Source organism: Aulonocara stuartgranti (genome assembly GCF_965226115.1).
Source record: "Aulonocara stuartgranti genome assembly, chromosome: 7".
Classification (NCBI taxonomy): Eukaryota; Metazoa; Chordata; class Actinopteri; order Cichliformes; family Cichlidae; genus Aulonocara; species Aulonocara stuartgranti.
In genome coordinates this window covers 48,170,334-48,194,251 of record NC_138945.1, presented here as the reverse complement: position 1 = coordinate 48,194,251, position 23,918 = coordinate 48,170,334, and the positions used below count along the sequence as shown (strand labels likewise).

General features: G+C 43.2%; 1 protein-coding gene across 17 annotated transcripts in view; it reads left to right on the top strand.

Annotated features, from left to right (window-relative positions):
- Positions 1 to 19,268, top strand: part of LOC309709734 (unconventional myosin-IXAa-like) — a 155,694-nt gene extending 136,426 nt beyond the window's left edge. For 3 of the 17 annotated variants that reach the window (XM_082538521.1, XM_082538520.1, XM_082538519.1), the window contains 19 exons: positions 12 to 215; positions 2,141 to 2,238; positions 2,322 to 2,425; positions 3,324 to 3,547; positions 3,793 to 3,909; positions 4,042 to 4,230; positions 4,377 to 4,424; positions 7,991 to 8,102; positions 9,825 to 9,886; positions 10,336 to 10,528; positions 10,951 to 11,079; positions 11,193 to 11,298; positions 11,523 to 11,654; positions 11,929 to 12,052; positions 13,442 to 13,495; positions 15,182 to 15,202; positions 15,482 to 15,690; positions 15,963 to 16,105; positions 16,440 to 19,268. In XM_082538521.1, coding sequence (XP_082394647.1) covers positions 12 to 215; positions 2,141 to 2,238; positions 2,322 to 2,425; positions 3,324 to 3,547; positions 3,793 to 3,909; positions 4,042 to 4,230; positions 4,377 to 4,424; positions 7,991 to 8,102; positions 9,825 to 9,886; positions 10,336 to 10,528; positions 10,951 to 11,079; positions 11,193 to 11,298; positions 11,523 to 11,654; positions 11,929 to 12,052; positions 13,442 to 13,495; positions 15,182 to 15,202; positions 15,482 to 15,690; positions 15,963 to 16,105; positions 16,440 to 16,825 — 2,655 coding nt within the window. In that variant the 3' untranslated portion in view covers positions 16,826 to 19,268. The remainder of the gene's footprint in view (positions 1 to 11; positions 216 to 2,140; positions 2,239 to 2,321; positions 2,426 to 3,323; positions 3,548 to 3,792; positions 3,910 to 4,041; positions 4,231 to 4,376; positions 4,425 to 7,990; positions 8,103 to 9,824; positions 9,887 to 10,335; positions 10,529 to 10,950; positions 11,080 to 11,192; positions 11,299 to 11,522; positions 11,655 to 11,928; positions 12,053 to 13,441; positions 13,496 to 15,181; positions 15,203 to 15,481; positions 15,691 to 15,962; positions 16,106 to 16,439) is intronic. The other 14 variants (XM_082538527.1, XM_082538535.1, XM_082538531.1 and 11 more) reach the window with 13 other exon arrangements.
- The last annotated feature ends 4,650 nt before the right edge of the window (positions 19,269 to 23,918 follow it).

The window sequence follows — 23,918 nt, the reverse complement described above, 5'->3', positions numbered from 1 at the left end:
TTGCCTGGAAGCAGGTGGGCCGCCCCGGCCCCAAAAAGAAAGCCCGAATGTCCCGGACGCGCTCCGACTTCCTGACTCGCTGTAACTCAGAGGGGGCGACCCAGTCGGATGACGATGATGAATACTACATCCCCGCCCACTCCTGCACGCTGCCCCCCTCTCTGTCTCCCCCACACTCCCACCCCGACGCTGACTGTCACAGTGACTCCGAGATGGTAAAATACCGGGTCTGCGGCGGTCACCTGACCTCCGTGCGAGTAACCTGTCCACTTCGGTCCCCCTCTCTACCTTCTTCTCATGTGCATCTGGCCACACGACAGGGGGACGAGCCTTTTAACACTGCTAACCCCACTTTCAGTTTTTCAATGCTGTCAGACCAAAAACATGTTTCTCTGCTAAATATGGCAGCGCTGTTTGTGTTTTTCCTCAGTGCTGATAAAAGTCACTTGGTGCTGTGAATGGCCTTGCACACTGCTTTGGTGGCTGCTAGTTTGAAACTAAGTCCAAGCTTCTCGACCACACTACCGTTTTCACTTTGCTCTATCAGCTAGTTTAATTCAGATAATATGTGCTTTGCAAAAATGTCATCATCCTTAAATTATTCAGACAGGTTCTAAATGCAACAGGGTCACTTCGCTTGCATTGTTTCATTAGATACAAAATTTACAGATTTACAGAGTGAAGTGCAAAGTCATCAAGTTTTGAAAGCTCATAATTATTCGTAACCTGAACCTATTATGCTTTCCTATATTTCCTGTGATATATACTCATTGGTCATTAGTTACCTTGCCTTCTAAACTGATGAATTCATCGTGGCACAGATTCAGTACGGTGCTAGAAACACTTCCTGGAGATTTTGATCCATCTTGACATGATAGTGTCACGCATAAATGTGCTGCATATTCATGATGCTAATATGCCGTCGCACCACATTCCAGATGTGCTCTGTTGGATTGAGATCTGGCGACTGTGGAAGTCGTTTGAGTGCAGTGAGCTCACTTTGATGTTAAAGAGAGAATTTCTGCTTTGTGACGTGATGGAAGCACACTGTGGTTTTAACAAGCAGCTATTTGAGTCGGTGTGTAGCTCCAGCCCTGAATATGTAATGAAACAATGAAGGAAGCTCATATTAAACATGTCCACAGATCAAGTAATCCCTGCAAGCCTAAAGCGTGAGCTTCAGACTGCTCTAAACCCTCCATCTCAGACGTATTACAGAGGATAATATCATCTCTAATATGGTCATCTCAGCACAGAAGCCACACCCACCTGCCATTTAAACCTTTTGTCTGTGAGCGTAAGCCAATCAAAAGAAAGATGCGTAGGTCAAACACTGAACTAATGACCTACAGCAAGGGCAAGACTACAGAATGGAGCTTGGCTAGAGAAAACGGTATGTGTAACAGTGTGGAGCTAAAACTGAGCACAATAGGTTCACAATAATAGAAGATGTAAAAAACAGCTCAGTGGTATCTGTGAATGAAAATTCAACATGATAGGTGAAGCCTCAGCTTATCTACCTGTGGTTGTCCCCCTCACCATGTTAAATTACAAATCCTCTTAGACCAAACTGCTCACAGTTTTGCATCTGTCATGAAGGAAAAATAAAATGCTAAAACTCAGAATGAGTTTATTTAGATATTCTTCTTTTACAGCACTGAACGCAGACTGTCCCAGCGCAAACTCGTTTGACTCGTGTGATGTGGTCAAAGACGTTGTTCTCTCATATTCTGACCTCCCAAACTTGACCCGTCCTTGAAACAAAACATCTCGTATTGCACTGCACGGCACTGCTCCTGCATGCTGGAGCCAATTAAAGCTGGACCAGAGTAACTTCTCACTAACAATGAGATTTTCCTACACAGTCTAACACATATGACTTCTGTTTGCCTATCACACACTCTCATTATCAGGCCTGTGCATGTTTATGGTGCCGATTTTTTCAGTTTCTTCACATGAAGTTAATGTGATCATTTATTTATTCGAAGTAGTAATTTAGTAGTTGTAGTTTTGCAAATAAACTCTGCTAAAACCATAAAACTCTGCAGAATTCTTAATCAAAACATGTCACAGTCGTGTCAGCTGACAGATTATAAATATGTTTTGTGGTCTTTCTCACTCACTGTATCTTTCTCTCCAGTCGTCTCACAAAGACCAGAAGAAAATCCATAAGACCATGTCATCAGGGGACTTGGGCAAGATGGAGATCCTCAGGAAAACCTCCAGTCAAGATGGAAGGTAGATCTTCCTCAACTTTCTCTTGTCACATCTTACTTTTTATGCTAGATGTTGAAGTGTTTTGTTTTGTTTTGTTTTTTCAGCAGGATGAGAGGGAAGATGCGATTCTGGAGTAAAACGAAACACAGTGAGAAAAAACTGTCAAGGGAGAAGCAGGCCATCATGAGTGAAGTTGGAGAAACACATGGTAAAAATAAAAGCTATTCAGCATGCCACATACAGCCTCTGAGCAGATTTATAAGCACGCAAACGCTAGATGTGCTCACAATTATCTCTGAACTGTAAATAAAAATGAAATACGTCACCTGATTAGCTCTGGACAGCCTCAGCATTGCTGCTGTTTCTAGATCGCTTTCTGGATCTTCCTCTTGCTTTGTGATTTCTTCATGGATGTGGACATGCAGAGAACAGCAGGTTTAATATGAAGGATCATTGCTGGTGATGAGAGAGCTGTGTCTCAGCAGTTCAAGAGTTTCAAAGCTTAAAGGCAGAGCAACCAGGAGCACACTAGTTTTTAGTCAGTTGCAATCACATTAACAAAAGTCACCTCGAGGTGCTTTCTGTTGTAAGATAAAGACCCAACAATAATACAGAGAAAACCCCAACAATCGGATGGCGCTGTGAGCAAGCACTTGGCGACAGTGGGAAGGAAAAACTTCCTTTTAACAGGAAGAAACCTCTATCTGAACCAGGCTCGGGGAGGGACGGCCATCTGCCATCTGATGAGAGAAGACTGCAGAGAGAGATGGGCCTCTGACACAGATCACCAGGCACAAGTGAACAGGACCGATCCATAAATAGCAGCTGTGTTAAATGTTGAAAAAGACTTCCAAGAGGAGCTCTACTTCCAGAATATCCTGGTCACACCCATGTGCGGTACACACAAGTGAATAAAAACAGGATCAGAGCTGCAAGCATGAATTTGTTCTGGCAGTAAATTTGAGACATGGTGTAATAAATTTGTGAAGAGTAGAAGTGCACAGTATAGCATAAGGAATAGTCGTTTTTAATGGAAAACAAAACAAAAAAATTGTGTATTTTATTCCTAGATGAATTAAGCCTAAACCTTTGGTGTCTTTGTGTAGCAGAAGGCCCGTCTCCTCCTCACAGTCCAGATTTGGAGGCGGCTTCATCTCGGGGGGTCAGAGACAGTAAGGAGAACAAGGAGCCGTCTCCCAAAATGAAGAGACGTCGCAGCGTGAAGATCAGCAGCATCGCTCTGGAACCTGCCCAGTGGCAGAATGACGCGCTGCACATCCTCACCTCGGCCCACGACTATCGCAGCATGAACGACTTCCTCATGAAGAAGGTGAGAGGGCAAAGGCCGCACACGCCTCACTGACTCACACAAAGAGCAGTGTTTGTGTGTTTTCGCTGTTCATAGAGTTGTAAGGGTTACCTCGTAGTACGTAACGTTTAAATTCTCATGCAGCGTGTCGTATGTGGTTGTCTGTGTAAATTAAACATCAAACAGAATTAAAGGAACAGTTCACCCCAAACTCCGATTCACATATTGATCCATATAGATTATTTTGGTGTGCTTCGCTCCCTCAGATTGCCGATCTTGATTCTGAAGATGGTAAAAAGGACACCATGGTGGATGTTGTTTTTAAGAAAGCGCTGAAGGAATTCAGGATCAACATCTTCAACTCGTACTCCACTGCCCTCGCTGTGAGTCTGACACCCTCTTTTACTCTGTCATTGCTGTCACACGACCAGGAAGATTTTAAAAACCGAGATGCTGCCACTTAAACTAGATTTACATTTTCTGCGTCCTTTCCTTTCTTTTTTCCTCGCCACCAGATGGATGATGGTAAAAGCATCCGTTACAAGGATCTGTACGCATTGTTTGAGCACATCCTGGAGAAGACGATGCGTATGGAGCAGAGAGACTGGAGCGAGTCACCCGTGAAGGTGTGGGTCAACACGTTCAAGGTGTTCCTGGATGAATTCATGACGGAGTATAAGCCCATGGAGGGAACCATCGGCAGGGTAAGACCAGTAACATCTGGATGAATTCATTAAATGATAACAGAGAAATTCTTTCATAGGATATAACATCATAAAATTGCTAATCTTAAGGCATTACTGGTAAGAAATACAGAGAAAACAAATTTTGTCATGTTTGCTTTTTTCAGGCTCCAAAACGAGAACGCAAGAAGTCAAGGAAGAAGGAAACTGATATTGTGAGTTTGTTAGTTTCAAAGAAAAAATTACTTTCATACCATCAATCATAAAAAGCAGATATTGCAACCAGTTCTGCAAAGATTTAAAACAGGGCTTCACAAACCTGAGTGGTAGATACTAGGGGTGCAACGATACACAAAATTCACGGTTCGGTTCGATACTTTGGTGTCACGGTTCAATATTTTTTCGATACAAAAAAAATGTTCATGCCTTTTTAATTTGTCATTTATTAAACTTATAAATATATATTTTAACTCAAAAGTACAGTTTTTAAATTTAATGTTGCTGAAACAAAAGTAATTAAAAAAATAAATCTGATTGAGGAATCACTCATCTTTGGAAAAGAGAGTTTATTACAGAGAAATGGCTCTTCCCAAAATAAAAGCAATACTATACACTTCTTCTGGGCTATATTCTCAGCAGCATATTGTAGCGGGTCAGGGCTGTTCGGGGTTCTGTTTGTACAGTTATGTTTTGTTTATGTTGCCATAGTGACGGGTGACGCCCTCTCGCTGCGACGGTGTGTCCTTCCGGGGTCAGAGGGTGCCCTGTGTGTTGTTGTTGCTGTGTGGTTGCCGCGCTGAGCAGTTAGCTAGCGGCAGTGTTCTTCTGCAGATGTCAATAAACGGCTGTGCTCCCTGGCTAGCTCACGGGAAGCAAGACCAAACGACACCTCCGTCTCCTCCTTGTCTGAGCTCGCCACATTGGTGTCAGAAGTGGGATGATGGTGGCACCCCATGTTCTGACCCGAGTGACTTTTCCCCCGCCGGTCATGACCGGCCGGTACGCCAAAAGAAGGCACCTGGACATTTGCAGGACTTTGTGTGGGGTAATGGGGTCGTCGGGGACGACTGACCCCTTAGGTGGGGGCTATGTAGCGGGTCAGGGCTGTTCGGGGTTCTGTTTGTACAGTTATGTTTTGTTTATGTTGCCATAGTGACGGGTGACGCCCTCTCGCTGCGACGGTGTGTCCTTCCGGGGTCAGAGGGTGCCCTGTGTGTTGTTGTTGCTGTGTGGTTGCCGCGCTGAGTAGTTAGCTAGCGGCAGTGTTCTTCTGCAGATGTCAATAAACGGCTGTGCTCCCTGGCTAGCTCACGGGAAGCAAGACCAAACGACACCTCCGTTTCCTCCTTGTCTGAGCTCGCCACATTGGTGTCAGAAGTGGGATGATGGTGGCACCCCATGTTCTGACCCGAGTGACTTTTCCCCCGCCGGTCGTGACCGGCCGGTGCGCCAAAAGAAGGCACCTGGACATTTGCAAAGTGAAAGCAAAAAACAAGCGCAAATTCAAACGCGATTTGAATATGTCACATATTGACAGTGGCTCACCGATGCCAATGACATAATTACCCAGCTACATTTCCGAAAGAATGCAAAAGCATTGACATATATTTTTCCTTCCTATGATAGCCCGACGGGCAGGGCAGAGATAGATTTTGGTAACCCGACTGGAAAAATCGCTAGCCCCGGGACGTCGGGCTAGCGATTTTGCAAGCCCTGTGTTACAGGCATGGCCCTTTAAGGATGAAGCCTGATGGGAAATGTATTCGGGATGTGTGTAGCGGGACTGCCTGGTGTGTGTGAAGAGAGAGAGCGGAGAAGGGGAAAAAGTAACGGTTAGCTACAGAAGAGACGAAAAGAAAAGAAATAAAAGGAATATAATAACTCCCTCGACAGCCAGAGTTGTGTCGGCGATGCTCGCTGTGAGTAAACTGTTTCAGCCCACTGTATGCGGTGTTCGTGCCTTAGAGAAGAAATAAAGTTCGGTGAAGCAGTTTCCTACGCCTCCTTCGATCTTTTTGCTAGCGGAGTTGACCTGTATAGTAAGCTGTTGCCGGCTACGAGTCAGTTACGGAACCTTCAAGTAACTGCCAGAGGTTTCCTTACTACGGTCGGGGCCGCGGATCTGGCGCGGTAACACCTGTATCTGATTGAGGAATCGCTCATCTTTGGAAAAGAGAGTTTATTACAGAGAAATGGCTCTTTCCAAAATAAAAGCTATACTATACGCTTCTTCTGGGCTATATTCTCAGCAGCATATTGTAGCGGGTCAGGGCTGTTCGGGGTTCTGTTTGTACAGTTATGTTTTGTTTATGTTGCCATAGTGACGGGTGACGCCCTCTCGCTGCGACGGTGTGTCCTTCCGGGGTCAGAGGGCGCCCTGTGTGCTGCTGTTGTTGTTGCTGTGCGGTTGCCGCGCTGAGCAGTTAGCTAGCGGCAGTGTTCTTCTGCAGATGTCAATAAACGGCTGTGCTCCCTGGCTAGCTCACGGGAAGCAAGACCAACCGACACCTCCGTCTCCTCCTTGTCTGAGCTCGCCACATTGGTGTCGGAAGTGGGATGATGGTGGCACCCCATGTTCTGACCCGAGTGACTTTTCCCCGGTGCGCCAAAAGAAGGCACCTGGACATTTGCAGGACTTTGTGTGGGGTAATGGGGTCGTCGGGGACGACTGACCCCTTAGGTGTGGGCTATGTAGCGGGTCAGGGCTGTTCGGGGTTCTGTTTGTACAGTTATGTTTTGTTTATGTTGCCATAGTGACGGGTGACGCCCTCTCGATGCGACGGTGTGTCCTTCCGGGGTCAGAGGGGCGCTCTGTGTGTTGTTGTTGCTATGCGGTTGCCGCGCTGAGCAGTTAGCTAGCGGCAGTGTTCTTCTGCAGATGTCAATAAACGGCTGTGCTCCCTGGCTAGCTCACGGGAAGCAAGACCAAACGACACCTCCGTTTCCTCCTTGTCTGAGCTCGCCACAATATTAAACATATCAGGTCCCCATAAGGAGAATCATGTGCTAACGGCTGTCTAAATGACTCGGGTAAAGTTTGTAGCATGCATGCTTGTTGTTTTTGTCTGCTTCCACTTGTCTTTGCACTAGGATGATGTCGGCGTAAATGTGCAGTCATATTCGTTGTGTTCCCACTAGTCCTGTCAGCGTTAATCTCGTTGAAATGATGTTAACGCCACAACACGGCAAATCTCCGTTAACGAGCTACCCCTGCATGGGGCTAGATGGCCAACACGTTAACGAGCTAACTGCGCTAACACACTAGTTCCCACCCATGTAATTGAGCATTGCGTGGCACATCCAACATACTGTTTTACTTTAGTCCATGACGCGCTTACCTTCAGGGTCATACTTCACATGAAAACCAAAATAATTCCAAACGCCAGATCTGAATGAGGGTGGGGGAGGTTCAATTTGCCATGTTGCAAGGATAGCTTAACTTCTGTCTCGCTAGCTTGCCCTGCGCTCTTCCTTCTGGCAATGCTGTCTGTGTTGAACGCTCAGTGGATCTTCGCTCGACAGTGCAGCCTAGGCGGAGTAGTCGAACGCAGATTCACTGAGCGCTCAACACAGACAGCATCGTCAGAAGGAAAGTTGATAAAATAAATTACAAATTTTGTATTGTTCAATACATATGCGTACCGAACCGAAAGCACTGTATCGAACGGTTCAATATCGATACGAGTATCGTTGCACCCCTAGTAGATACAGACATCTTTTATATGCAGTCTCTGCTTCATATGTCAACTGAGCTGACTGGCAGGTCTGCTGCCCCCTGCAGGTGGAGGAACACAACGGCCACATTTTCAAGTCCACTCAGTACAGCATCCCCACCTACTGCGAGTACTGCTCCTCCCTCATCTGGATGATGGATCGAGCCTGTGTCTGCAAACGTAAGCACTACACACAGAACACATCTGTCCAAAACACACATTTAGGAACTGAAGTCAAAGCTCCAGTTTACCCTGCCCAGGACAGGTCACCAGGATACCACCCTGGAGACAGGCCTGGGGTAGGGACTCGAGAGCGAGCCTCTGTGGCTCAGCTATGCTTAGTTAAAAAAAGCTCCTTGGGTCCGCCCTCATGTGGAGGGCACAGGAGGTGCTGTAGGATTTTTTTGTTCCAGCTTTCAAAACTACTTTGTGGTTGTCATTGGGGAAAAAAGGTTAACTAACCAGAAACCCTTCAGCATGGTGGGGGTACAGTGTTTTAGCTTCCAAAAATAAAAATGAAGACCAAATAACGAAGGAAGTGTTGCCATGTGTCAGTGCCAAATTATCCTTATTAGAGCCTTATGTTTATTAGAGCAATGTCACAAAGTGTGGCTCACAAGACTGTTGAATTCTCAGTTTGTTAGTTGGCCTCGAGGAGATAAAACATCACATCTAAATTATCTACAGTCCATCCACCCATATACACATCCATCCACCTTTTTTGTGATGCTTATCTGGGTAAAGGTTGCAGGGGCATCAGTCTAAGAAGAGGTACCCAGGCCTCCTTCCACCCATCCACCTTCTCCAGCTCTTCTCAGGGAATGCTAAGACGTACTTGAGCTGGCCGAGAGACATAACCTCTCCAGCATGTCCTGTGTCTACCCTGATTGTTCTCCCAGTGCGCAGGAGTCATCCTTATCAGATACCCAAACACCTCAATGTGAAGGAGCAGCAGCTCCAGTAGAGAGCGGGGTCCACCCTAGACAGGTCGCCAGTTTATTGCAGGGCTAAAGCAGAGGCAGACAGCCATTCACACATATGGCATATTTATCATCACCAGCTAACCTGACACGTATATCTTTGGACTGTTGATGGAAATCCAGGGAGAGCTCATGCAGACTCATGGAGAAAGCAGGACATAGTGGATAGTGAGTGGGTAGATTTGAACACAGGACCTGCTTGCTTGGAGGCAACAGTGCTAACCACTGCACAATGTTTCTGGTCTTAAAGTGAAATATAAACAGGTGCAGCAGGCATTTTTAGCTTTAAAACTGCAGGGATAAGAGCTACGTGCATAACGTCTGTTATCTTAATGCAAAATCATAGTGAGGTGACACTTTTCAGCACTGTTGCTTTAGTTTTTCTGTCAGTAACTGTCAGCTGTCCGCTGGTCAGTTTAAAATCAAGCATTAAGCTGTCCGCCCAGGATCTTTCTCTCTCTCTCTCTCTCTCTCTCTCTCTCTCTCTCTCACACTCACACTCACACACACACACACACACACACACACATATATAAAAATACACACCAGCCGCAGATCCTAATGTTCTCCTAACTCACTTACCACACCACTCACACTCAAAACTGTGTAGTTTTTCTTTCCACTCACATGGCAGTCCTTACACACACACACATACGCAAAAAACTAACACACTTTCCCTGCGTGCCTGAGTGTCTGCAGAATTCGATTAAACCTCCCTCTCCTTTCATGAGTCCGTCTTCGATCTAGTTACAGAGCTCCATCTGCACTCTGAGAGCAGACATCCCATCCCGGCTCTCTGCCGCCTCCACGCTTGCCCTAGCCTTTGAGGTGGTAAATGTCTACAGCACCGACTGCCGCTGTCGTGACTGTGAGGAGTTTGTAGAAATGCCTCCCGTCTGATTGTCGTTTGTTTTGTCTACAGTGTGTCGCTACGCCTGCCACAGGAAGTGCTGTTCCAAAATGACCACGAAGTGCAGCAAGAAGGTAGGTGGAGTTCCTTTTTTTATGTGACACTTGTTTTAAGATGACACGGGTTCTCTCCGCCGTTCAAAATATGTAGCCAACAATCGAAATCACAGCGCAGTATAATCATTAGCTAAAATAATCACCTTTTGCCCTTTTGGTTTATTTTGTGGTTTGATGTCGTCTGAATGTGTTACAGTATGACTAAAGGAGTTTGTATCAAGTTTTTCTCCATTAATCCTACTGAAAGAATTTTAGCCCTGAAAGAAAGGAAGTCATAATAAATAAAAAGTCCCGTGCGTCATCAGTACACACAGATGTTTACCAGCTTTAGGTAGATATTACTGTATAATGCAGATGGGAGTTTACGTTTACGTCATCCTTCATCATCGAGCTGTAACGGTCACTGGTCTGTGCAGCCTGCCAGTGGTTCAGTTTAATGTGCAGCATTATTTACGTTTGCAAACAAGTACGACCCGGAGCTGTCGTCACGGCAGTTCGGCGTGGAGTTGTCGCGTCTGACCAGCGAGGAGCGCACCGTACCCCAGCTGGTGGAGAAGCTCATCAACTACATCGAGATGCACGGCCTCTACACAGAGGGCATCTACAGGAAGTCGGGCTCCACCAATAAGATCAAAGAACTCCGACAGGGGCTGGACACGGGTGAGGCTGACTCACAGATCAATGAGACACACATTCCAAATACATATTACAGGATTCCTGCCGGGGCGTTTAAAAGTGTGAAACAAGTCTGAAAGTCAAATTGAGAAAATAAAGATCCTAAAAAGTACGTGTCGCCATCCTAATGAGCTGGTTTTATGGGTGAAAATGTGTACTGTCATAAAAATGTGGTTTAGTTGGTGACTAATTATCACTAATTACAAAGTACAGCTGAGACAGATGGCACTGTTATGGAAAAAAAGGAATTTTTAATGAGGACTAAAAGCTAAAATAAACTTGAATCCTGCCAGTTTTCGTGGCCGTTTATTAAATGATTTTTAAACTACATGTATGAACTACTGCATCATTTGGACCAAAGATCAAAGAGAAACCATGTTAACTTGTCTGAAATCATGCTCTTTCAGATGTCAGCAGCGTGAATCTGGATGACTACAATATCCACGTTATTGCCAGTGTGCTCAAACAGTGGCTCCGTGACCTGCCAAGCCCTCTCATGACCTTTGAACTCTACGAGGAGTTCCTGAGAGCCATGGGTAAACTCATGCTTATGCTCTTTACCGTCTGTTTGCTGGTTTTCAGCCCAGGACCGAGTTAGCTTGAAAAAATGCGTTTGCCTGAACTCTGTGGTGTTTTTCTGCCTTTTCAGGTCAGCCAGACAAGCGGGAGGTGATCAACGGAGTGTATTCTGTGATCGACCAGCTCAGCAGGACACACCTCAGCACACTGGAGCGCCTCATCTTCCATCTGGTCAGGTGAGTGATGACTTGAATCAATATGACCAGGCAAACAGCTTGTGCCTGGAAAAAAGGGTTTTATAATAAGATCTGAATCATGTTTTTGAGCATCAGGTCGAAGCTGCAGAGGTTTCAGGGCCTATTATATATATTATTATTTTCACTAGTCGTCAGACACACTGGATTAGAGCTGTGTTCAGTGGGAATTGCACATCAGGATTAAAAGTATTATGCTGTTACAGGATTGCCCTGCAGGAGGAGACAAACAGGATGTCAGCCAACGCCCTCGCCATCGTGTTTGCTCCCTGCATCCTTCGCTGCCCCGACAGCATTGACCCACTGCAGAGCGTCCAAGACATCAGCAAGACCACAGCGTATGTTCACAAACTGACCCTGCAATTTTACAGTCATTATTCATTAAATGCCAGAAACCTGGTATACTGCTGTAATTACAGCTTAATAACATCTAAATGTAACTGCATCTTTGGGCTGATGTCAACAAAAAAAACTTCAGCCTCTTACATTTTGAAAAGGGGGTTTTCAAGAAAAACAAACATCTCCTTATCCAAGTGTGTCCAAGCCTATCATAGGGTACCAGAGCATCTCTGCTCTGTTTGCTTCCAATTTAAATGGCTCTCTGGTCCGCAGGTGTGTGGAGCTGATCATCAACGAGCAGATGAGCAAGTACAAGGCTCGTCTGAAGGACATCAGCAGTCTGGAGTTTGCAGAGAACAAAGCCAAGAGCAGGCTGACCCACATCAGGAGGTCCATGGTAAGATCAAAGTGCAGTAGGTGTTAGCATAGAGGCTGAGGTTGTCATTGAGCGAAAGTTTTTTATTTTTTATTTACTCCTTCCTCTCACTCCTCATCAAAATGGATCCGTTTTCAGCTCCACGAGCAGCTGGCATGGTTGTCGCCATGGCAGGAGTTCATTCCTGTGTGTTTCTTTACATGTGTCATCAACACTTTTTGCTGTGTTTTTCTTACACATGCAAAAAGGTGACCCAAAAAAAGCATTTGAAGGGGATGGACACTTGTTTGAATCATTCATTTGTGAATTATTCTGCTGTAATAATACCTCACAGGAGTTTAATTCTTTACGTCAAAGGTCTCTTTGGGACACATAAGATCATTTATACCAGGGAAACAATAACCTCAGAAGAAAAGTGTAAAGTTCTCAAAAGCACCCTAGTGGACTGACGTACTTTCCAACTGCGTAGTTTTAGTAAATGGTGATGATGCAGCCACTATTCATGCAAGTAATCGGCAAGAAACTGAGATAAGAGGTTCATTTAGGCAAAAAAAGCTACAAAAGATTCAAAATTGGAGAAATTGAAAATTTCAGCAGGAAGCAGCTCATGCCTAAATACAGTATGTAACATTATACAGTATACCTTCTATTACATGATTTCACCCAGGAATGCAATTATTGTACTCCCTAAGGAGCATCCTGCTGTGTAATCTGTCTTTCTGGAAAGCATTATTCGGGAAGATGAGCTAACTTGTGCTTCACAGGACAACCAAATTCCTCCAGCATCCACATGGATCCACACTTTCCAAATAAGAGTGTTTTTTAATGATTTGCAGGTTCAGAGCTATCTCGCCTGGTTGTTGTTTTCTGGGCCAGATCTGGTCAGCCAGTCACAGTAGACCCTAGTTCCCAACTTCCCACAGCAGACCCTTGTTGGGCTCTTACATAGTTTTTGCTGTCATAAAACTGCAATGCACCAAGGACAAAAAACAAAAGCAAAGACACATTAACTGGTGAGAGAAACAGAAATGTCTGAGTTTTATCTTTGTTGAAAAGTGAAAGGTGAAAAGTCGTCTTTTGAGGCTGTTACAAAGACTTGCATTCAGCCTAGTATGAATCATGAATTCACGTTTGCCCACTTAGGAATTTCCTGTTAATTAACTTTTTAATCGAACCTCAGCATTGTTCAGTTGCCTATCAATTCCTCCCTCGGCGTCTTTTTACACTGGGTATTTTCTGGTTGGGAAGATTTCTTCAGATCTTTCTCTTTCTAACCAACTGTAGCTCATTTTAATCTGGAAACCTCTTTTGACCTGTAAAATAACCAGATCCATACTAAAATGATAACCTTCACCGCTCCTTAATCCTAACCTGTCCTTCCTCCTTTCCTCCCCCACACCCTCCTTCCAGAAACCCGTACTAATTGCCGTTAGGTTTATGAGCATTACCCGCACTACCACCCCGGTATGTATGCCCCTCCCACAACATGTACCCGCCCACCACCAGTCCTGTCCTGTCCATCAGTCTCTTAATTCCGTCCACTCATGCCGTCTGTAACACCACTCATCTCATATACCTGTAAGCTACTTCTATGTCAGGTGTCTGACTCTTTGTTTGTGTTGCTGTTTTGTTATCAGTGGGTTGGCTAACATGCAGCGCAGCAAATCATACAACATCAGAAGTCTTTCAGCTGGCATTGTTATATCGTTTATTATAGCAACGTGGCCTCTGGCAGCCAGGTCGGGTGTTTGTATTAAATAATTAACATTGCTGGTAATCATTTTCTCACAGTTTCAGTTGTAATTTGAAATAATGTATGTAATGTATGTCTTCTGTTTAGCAACTGATTATTGATTATATTGATGATAATCAGAAGTATAGGAAGGTGGAGAGGGTCTGTAAGCACAACTGTACTCAAATAAAAACATTAGCTCGTTTATTTATTGTATTAATATTAAGTATTATTACGTTTAATATTAGCTATAAGTTATTGCTTCAATTCTTTTTAAATATACTGGTTTGTCGTCATCATTAGCAGTATATCAAAAGAGGCCGACTTCAACATCATAAAACTGTATAAAAGAGATGGATGTAGCCATTGATGAACTATTTTAAATCAGGATTTTTTTTTATTGGCCAGCAGGGGGCAGCTCGTCTGGTTGCCATAAGAAATCAGACTGTAGAAGTCAATGGGGAAAAACGACCTTTTTGCTACAGTCATTTATGACCTCAGTAAACATTTTCTTCATACCCTTCATAAAGCCTGGTGTTCATCTTAGACTACAAGAGACGGCAAAGCAGCTTGTGCTTTAGCTAATGGCTGCTTTATGTTCACAGCAGTCCACAGCTACATGAGGATACGGTGTCCGTAGTTTCTCTGTCTCTGGTTTCAAAAAGCCTCGACAACAGCAGACGAAATGTTCAAATTGACGCTTTAAATCAATGGCTGCTACAGTCTAAAGTTGACTTTACAGTCAAGCAAAAGTTGAACAACTGACCTTTAAGTCAAATAAGCCACAGCATTTTAAACACAAAACAGTGTTTATGTGCAGTGTAGCCTCTCCAAGCATTGTTGTTTGTATAAACTGTATTTATACACTACATTGTTTCTCAGATAATGTACTGTAGCTTTGTTGTTTGTGTAGATTTAATTATTAATATAAACATAAATAGTGATGTTCTGTGAAGTCTGGAGGGAGGCAAAGTAAGCCATTATCTTGACTAGTACATAGTAAGTATATATATATATATATATATATATATATATATATATATATATATATATATATATATATATTAGCTACATCCAGATGTTCCATAGGAGACATCTTCTCACATTAAAAGACTTTGTGCCGTGTTCACACTTGACGTTTAACATTTCCAAAAACAAACTGCACTATAAATAAACCCTGAAAATAGAAAGCATATGCTTTCGGCTACGAAAGCATTGAGGCTAACTTAATAACATCAACTATTTCAGGTTAGCAGAGCTGCATCATAAGCAGTAGTGTGCATTTCTACAGCTTCACGGCTGCCGTCACTGTTCTTTAATCACTGCTGAATGTTTATGCTTCTCTCAAAAAAGGCAGCTCACTAACTGTAGCCCCACTGATTGCTCTTTGCTTTCTGTTTCTGTTTTACAATGTACAGCCTAACACAGCTAAAGTTAAGGTAATGCCAACCTGTGTGTGTGTGTGTGTGTATGAAGTGATTGTGTGTAACTGTTCGTAGTGATTATCACCTGACCTCATAGTCTTTCTTTTTAGCAGTGATGTGGTGAACTGTGCTCAGTCTATCTAGTCAGTATGTGGTCAGAGCATCCACCTACACCTGTAGCAGCTTAGCTTTGTGTGCTTCATCACTGTCTCTCCCTGAACATTCTGGTCACTTTGGACTTCCGCTAACACACTCTCTATAAGTGTGTGTGTGTGTGTGTGTGTGTACTTGCAGAGCAAAAGCCGTGTTTGGCAAAGCACCACCCACACGACCTCACCTCCTCTCAGCCCCAGAGCGCCCTCTGGGGTTGATGGAGAAACTGCCGTAGGAGGAGGAGGAGTGGAGGACGCAGCAGAGGCCGTGCTCAATGACCAGCAGGAGCTGGCGATGCAGCAGGAGGAGCGAATCCTCGCAGAGCAGATTGAGAGTCTGCAGAAAGAAAAGTATGCCGTTTCTGTGGTCATACTGTTACATTTAAGTTGTGCATTCCTGTTACACATGTTACATATTTAAAGTCAGACAACAGTGCAGGCTTTAAAACCACCTAAAAACTAATGTAACTAATGTCACCTGGAAACTCAGAGCAAACATAAAATTTATTTTTGTTCTGTCTTGTAGCTGCCGTGTGCTTCTATGTGGATGGCTTTGGGTCAGTTGCATACAGTAATAAATATCCCAAAACTTAAAATATGACCTTTAATGTGTCTGTCAACAGGGAGGAGCTGACCTATGAAATGTTGATCCTGGAGCCGCGAGCATCCGATGATGAAACTCCTGAATCTGAAGCCTCCATCGGTACAGCAGACAGCTCAGAGAATATCACCATGGATACGGAGGGAGCCACCTCTGACCCCTCTGGTGCGTGTCAGTGTTTGTGTTCATGTTTCAGTCCCTGCTTACTGTGACTAACTGCAGGTAACGATGTAATCCAAAGATCCTATATAAATGCTGCCAACTCACACTCTCACTCAACCTTCATCATCCTTATATTCGTTTAAGGTAATGGCTTAATGGCTCCAGGTAAAGTCAGCTAATCATATTCTATTTATGTCTAATAAAGGATAACCATGTGAAATTGTCTACATGAAAGTAAATTTTCATGTAAATTTTCCTAATTTTGTAATTCAATTAGTTGCTTTTTGTGTAATAACTCTCTCTTATCACTGCCATCTTTGTGTGTTCTTCTTCACAGATCGCGGCACAATCCGATCCAGAAAGTCAGAGGCGAAGAGCAGGCGAGCTCTGCGACGCCAGCCCGACTCCCAGGATTCAGCAGACTCCACTTCCACCGTCTCCTCCTATCACCCTTCCTCCTCTCTCTCCTCCAACGCGTCTGGTTCTCCTTCCCCTCACTACAGGTTCCGTTCCTCCTCCTCCGGGCCCTTACTCACCTCCTGCAGCCTGGGGACCCCTTTGGCTGAGGCAGAGGGGGGCCAAAGTACCGGGAAAACGCGGCACAGGCTCAGGCTGAGCCGCAGCTCGCCACGGGAGCCCTCGGGAAGCCATCGGAGGGAGTCGGACTTCGGCTCGGGGCCGCAGCAGCTGGTTCTGTACGGCAACAACGAGTTCATGGTTTGACCCCGAAACGACCATTCGCGGGAGGCTGAGTGAGAACGGGAGGAAGACGAGTTTAGGGCAGAATGAGGCTGGTCATGGGGCAAGGTTTACGCCAAGAGTCGCCTGTTGCCCCTCCTTGGTGCCCAGCCTTACCTCCTCCCTTGGTCCAGTCAAAGCAGGAAGGCGATTCTGACAGAGAGGGACAAAAACAGCAGCTGGTCACTGAAGGATGACTGACGACTAATGTGAAATCTGGAGAGAAGCAAAAAGACAAGTTTAACTGTGTTCGCTGATCCTCTGATCTGAACCGTTTGACCCCTGCTGGAGCCCCAGGGGTCAGTCAGAGGAGAGGGAGGGGTGGGGGAAGAGGAACGGAAGGACGGGTGGCGAGACACAGGACACCACACCCACACCTGCAAAGCCAAACCTTTCAGAGCCTCGTCTTTATTTTTTAGCATGCGGGCAGATGGTGAAAGCCCCCCAAAAGAAATGTAGCCATACTGACCGAACTGGCGGACAACCAACTTGTCTGTAACCAGCACCAAGCTAAGTCTGCTTTTCTCGTTTACACAGGACACACCAGCCAAGAGGCTGCATGCTTCTCCATCACAATTTTTCTTCAGTTTGAAGGAACTGTCTCTTACAGCTGTATGTTAATTATTATTATTATTGTTATTATTATATTAAAGAGGAGGAAAAAAGGTGTACATAAAGAGACAGTCCAGTGCTGCTGCTGGGTTGCTGGGTTGCTCATCGGTGATCAGTCTCTACGGCCTGTTTTGCAAATATAAGTATCTGAAATTCAGGTTCCACTTTTGTTTCTGTGTCGGTTCTCCTCTGTTTACTGCTGGCTTCTCTCTTTTTTAATATTACACAATGAACAGAGAGCACTTTGGTTGCACTCTTGAGTCGTAAAAGAATTTGGAAAAAAAAATGAAAGAAAAAAAAGCCACCAACCTGCGGTTGTAGCGCAGAGCGTCGGGTGTCACGCGAACTTGACCTGCAGTATGAGATGTCAGTCAGCCATACGTGTTTTGTTCTGTCTTTCTTTGCCCGCAGCCTTTTATTACCCCCCACCCCCACATTTCAGAAACATCAGTGTTACTGCGTCAGAACTTGAATTTTTTCTCTTTTAATATATATTATTGCTGTATTATAGTGTACATGTTGGTATTGCTGTCAATAGTTTTTGTTCAGATGAAAGCCATCGTTTTGTTTTTTCTTTCCGATCTTTATTATTTGGTGGAGTGAGTGAACGAGTGAATGATCCCTTCCATTTTTATCAGCTCCCACTTTGTGCATGTTTAGCCTCTCCTCCGTAAATATGCTTAATGGAAGGACTGAAAAGAAGAAGCAGCTCTACATCCGTCGTGTGACACTAAAACTAACTGATGTGAGCTTACAAGGGTTAGTCTGAGCTTTACTGCACCTGTGGGGAAACACTTGCACTCATCATGCACTCAAACCGTCCGCGATGTCCTCTGAGCCATGCCTGTTCTTCTTCTTCACCAGTACAGTAGCTCCTCTTCTCTCCCGGCTCTGGCTGTGATAAGTAGCATTTAATCTGCCTGTTAACCTGTCAACAAAAAAAAAACTAGTAGCAACTAACTCAAACCGTCCGTGTGTTTCTGCATATTCTTCCTCTCTTTCCTGTCTCTGTCCATAAAGTATCCAAACAGTATCCGTGTGATGTTGAGATTCTTCTCAGTAGCTAAACAGCGATCATGTCTCCGTGATAAAGCTGCGATCTCTCTTTGCTTGCCGCGTCTCTGGAGGAACTTTAAAAGCTGGAAGTCTCAGTGATGATTTAGTGTGTGTTTTTTGGTTTTTTTTAGTATCACTTTGAACCATTTAGACATTTAAAAAAACCTGTTTTCGGAGTTGAGCTGAAAGGGCATGGCTGATTCTGGTCAAATGTCTTTTAGCTGATATTTGATGGGATGATGTTTGTTGTGTATGTCTAAGCTGTCCATGTGGAGAAAAAAGAAGAAAAAAAAGGAAAAAGTGAATGTACCTATCACTGGAAGGCATGCTCTGCTTTCTTTGGTTGTTTTTTGGTTTTGTTCCTCTTTTATACACAGTGTATGTGCTATTTATGATCATGCTTTTGGGATGTACATTGATTTAAAAAGAATCTGTTATAAAAAGGTGTTATAAAAGGATATATTATCCTGTGTACGGTTCATTATCTACTATTACTCATGGCGACATTTTAGCAGGCCATACTCAGTCACTCATTTTTTGTGCTATAAAGCAAAAAGCAAAAAAACAAAACAAAAAAAAGCCTTGTGTCTGTCTGCGCCACTCTGGACACAGTTATCACAGTATGTATGTATAAGGTGCGATTTGTGTTACATTTCCTCTTTTTTTTAATGATATAAACATGTCTATGGTTGTAAGAAGAAAAAAAAGACTTTATGAGGGAAAATCCATCTGCTTATTAAAAAAGCAAAATTGCAGCCAAGCACGAGTGAGTTGAGTCATCTTTTGAACCTGACTTCACGAACCAAAAGAAGCTCACACAATCATTCACTCGGTCAACACCAACAAAGATCCAACCTGAAATAAAATCACAAGAGACGTCTTCGCTTGTGCAGAGCCCACCTGCAGTACCACCACCCACCACTAGTGGGAACTGTCCCACAGTTTGAGAACCTAAGAGGAACGTATAAATCTTTAAAATAAACATTTGTTGTTAAGGAAGCATATTAATTCATTGAGCTAGAGGGCTTTCATCTACTCCAGATATTTATGAATTGTCATTTATGTTCTGTGACGCGCAAGGGCGTAGATTTGGTTTTGGCATTGGTGGGGACGGATGATTCAACCACTGAACTCTGCCCTGTTTCTTTTTCTTTTTGTTTTTGTTTTGCTTCTTAATAAAAAGAGGAGAAATATACTTGCCTACATATACTATTCTACGTGCTTTTAAACCATTTAAAATCACAATTCATAGTTTTATATGTGAATTATATAATGTTAAATTACTATTAAACAAATGACTAAGTATTTTAGGCTTTAGTGTACTTCAGCCATAATCCATATAAATCAGGTATCATACAAAAATAAAAATAGCTTCAAATACAGTCATGACAATAAAAGAATATGACTTTAAGGACTTAACATCATTACTTCAGTTACAGTACACCAACATCTGTTATACTTTGGCACTAAGGGAACACTGAATGACCTGGTGGTTTTTGTCCATAAAACTACTCATCTAAGATGACCACAAAGTAAAAGATCTCTCAGCAAAATTATGCAACAGTTTAGGCACAATTGCCCCGATCAAATCAGTGAGCTGAGATTTTCTGTTCTAAACATGAACTACTGTTACAGCGACAGACATGGACTACTGGTGTCCCACACAACAACTCGATGTCCACTATGTGAAGGAGCCAAACACATGCCTGCTCCTCTCGTTAACTGAGATAAACTGCTGGCATATTTGTTTTACATCTATACTGTCCAGTCTCTCCTGGTGGACATACAGCAGCATTGTTTAATCTCATTTGAGTCATTGTTGACCTTAGCCATCTTTTTAGTCTTCTGAGAGCACTGAAGCTTCTTTCAGCCTCAGTACCTGCGTTTTATCCTCAGATTACAATTATTATTCTGTGCTTGATGTGCCTCACCTTTGGCCCTGGCTCTTCCCCTCTGACTGCACTAGGACATATTGCTACCTGATAAAATAACACATTGATTCGTGCCATATAAAAAGTGAGACATGTCAATTCAGATTCTTTGTCAAATATACACTAGTGAATCAATTTACATCAGCAGCCTAACAATTATTGTCATGATAATAAATACTAGTTAATCTATAGCACCAAATCATCAGTCAGTCACCTGTGACCTCGCCTCTTCACCTCTGTCTGAGCTACAACATGGCAGAGCTGCCTCTGTCACCTGATGAATAACAGTGAGACATTCCACATACATGCAGTCACATATGTGCCTCATGATCCAATTTCACCTGTGATCTTGCATCACCATTGCTCTCTGAGCTTTGTGTTGGTTCTTCTGTCACCTGACAAATAGGACATACATGACAATAAAATGTGGAGCTGCTTCAGTGTTTCTGTCAATTTGTGCAGATCTTGACTCATCAGTAATGTTTGCAGGGTGAGTGCATTTTTAAAACAATTTGTGCAAACTGCAATACAAGGTGGATATTTTCAAAATCATGACTACCTCATGACATTTTGTCTCAAAAATTAACCCTATGAATATGTCAGTACCATTAGGATGAAATTATTGTGTCACCAACATTTTAACGTTAGACATATAATTTTAACAGCCTCTGTAAACTAATATCCTGACTTGCTCAAAGCTGCCGTTTTCTCTGACAGTTTCAGTCAAAATTAGAAATGCTGCTCTGAGACTGAGAGAACTAATAGTGCTGCATGTTGTGCAGTTAGTTTCCAAAACACATTATTCGTGGTTACATACAATTTTAGACTGATGTGGGCCAAAGCCTAGCATAACCTGTAATGTTATTATGACGGACACATTTTATGAGTTAATTTGGCTTTAAGTGACTTACAGGTTTCTTTGAAAAATACTTATATCCGGGTTCTTCCTTTTTGCTGCCATCCTCCTCGCAGCGCAGGTTTGCCGCTGCTAAAACTAAACAGAGCTCCATGAAATGCACAGCCAATCACATTGGCCATATTTGTCACATGAGGTAGGACTCCAGTAGAGGACGTAATTTAACTCTTTCTGCACCGCTGGGTGAATGAGACGTTGACAGATCGTTTTTGTTTTCTTTCTATCGGGTTTGATTTTCTTTACTCGAATAGATCAAATTATTGGTGGGGACAATTCAATAATCTGGTTCAGCGATTGGTGGGGACATGTCCCTTCCGTCCATGCCAAATCTACGCCCTTGGTGACGCGTCATTGGGCTGTAGTGTAGTGCAGTGTTTTCCCAACCACACATAGGTGTGCCGTGGAGGATTATCTGGTTTCACCTGATTAGTACTCTAAGCAATCGGCGTAATGGGCAGAGCAGTTACATTATCTTCTACTAAAGGGCAGTACAACCTGCTCTAATTAAATTGGTTGCCAACTGCCAGTAAAACAGAAGAAGGAAGAAGAAATTACATAATAGTCATTCTGTCAGGCAACGCAGTGCGTATAAGGAATAGATAAATATTTGAAAAGAAAAGGTAGTCAATCTGACCTGGGTGCTGGAGAAAATTCTTACCCAAATGAAGGCCCTAGCATGAGTAGTGGTCAGAAGAAAGCGAGAAGGGCATACTCGGGACAAACCGAGCCAATTCAAAACAAAAACTATCAATATGCTTTTGTGGCATTTTTGTTTGGTGTGATTTTTCTGATGTGAAATATGTGCTGTGGCTCCAAAAGGTTGGGAAACACTGCTCTAGTGCCACCATCAGTGCAGAGAAAGACATGGAGGGTGCGAGAGGGTAAACCAGATGAATAAAAGAAAAATTAGAATTTATTAACACAGAGTATTTCTTTTCTACAACAGTTATCCAATAAGATTTGCTCCAGAGGAAACAGGGGAAACTGCAATCAGAAACAGTTACATAAGCTTTTTGTGTTGGCACCACACCTTCTCACCTCTGTGATCGTCTTCATGCTGATGTGTTTTGAGTGATGTGTGGTATGTTTTTTTTTTAAGCTCAGGTTCAGATAGAAAAGGTCTGAATACAATATATTGATTTTTACGTTATAGCCTAATAGTGAAGGGATTTTTTTCTCCAAATTTTATCTAAAATAACATAATGCGTTAAAGCCACGTACCACTGAATTACTCATATAATTATCCGAGTACATAAAAAAGAAACAAAAACCAGCCTTATTTTAAGTGAATGCATGATACTTTCACAACCACAGTGTGAAAAACTAAGTGCACCCTTTGCACTTCCATAGGAATAAAGAGAGTAAGTAGCAGAAAATGTCACCTCCTCTATAAAAGCAGAAGTTTTGTCTGTTTGCAGGTCTGGAGCACTCAGGTGTTTGTTAACACAATGTGAAGAAGGAAAGGCATCGACAATGGTCTTAGAGAAGCAATGAGCTGCTGCACATCAACCTGCAAAGGTTATACATCTATGGTCCAGTGAGAAAGATTATTCACAGCTGAAAAATAGTCAACAGAATGTCCCAGTAATTTCAACCCAATGTCTGATTTCTAAAAAAACAAAACAAACAAAAGACATGGCAGTACAGCCTGAGGAGGTTTTGGTCAGTCACTTCAAGGTCCCCAGCCCAAATCACCATCCCCCCGCCACGGTGCCTGACAGTTGATAAGAAGTGTTTGTTATGCTGCATTTAATTTTCTCTAAATGTAGATCTGTGCATTTTGGCCAAACGTCTCCGCTTCGCTCTCGTCTATCCAAAGGACATTGGTTCAACAACTCTTGTGGTTTGCTCAGATGCAACTTGGCAAACCGAAGAATACCAAAGTTCTCTAACGTGTGAGTCAAGTGTGTCCAACGGTTAATGCTTGGAGAAAACTGGGTTGTGCAACAGGACAATGGCCCCAAGTGCAGCAGCAAATCTACAATGTCTGAAAATGAATGGATCAAGGTGCTGCAATGATCCAGTCAAAGTCCAGATCTCAGCTTGACTGGAATGCTGTGTATGAATGAAACACCATAAAGCTCAGTGAACCGAAACAGACTAACCGCTGTGAGAGCGGACCACAATTTCCTCACTACTATGTGATAAAGTCACACAGTAAATAATTACATCAAGTTACTGTTTCTGAAGGTGTCTACAAACTTTCACAGAACAGCAGAGGGGCTGTGAAAACGTTTATACTGGACTATAGGAAAATGATCAATCATGAGCATCCCTGGTTGGTAGAAGGTGGCAGCAAACGAGCGCAAGATAAAATAAAATAAAATACTTCGCAGAATATTTATAATACTGTAGAATACGTTTTTTGTTGATGTTGTTTTGCTTTTTTTTGGGGGGGGGGGGGGGTTGTTTTTTACCGTCTTTAACAGCTTTTTAAAAACTTTTTATTTCAAATTACTTCAAAATCATTACGGTCACACTCTACTTTTTAAAGTTTCGCTTAATAGTGTAACTTTTTAAAAATATGAATTTCTTTATATTTGTATTTTGTGTCATACAGTCA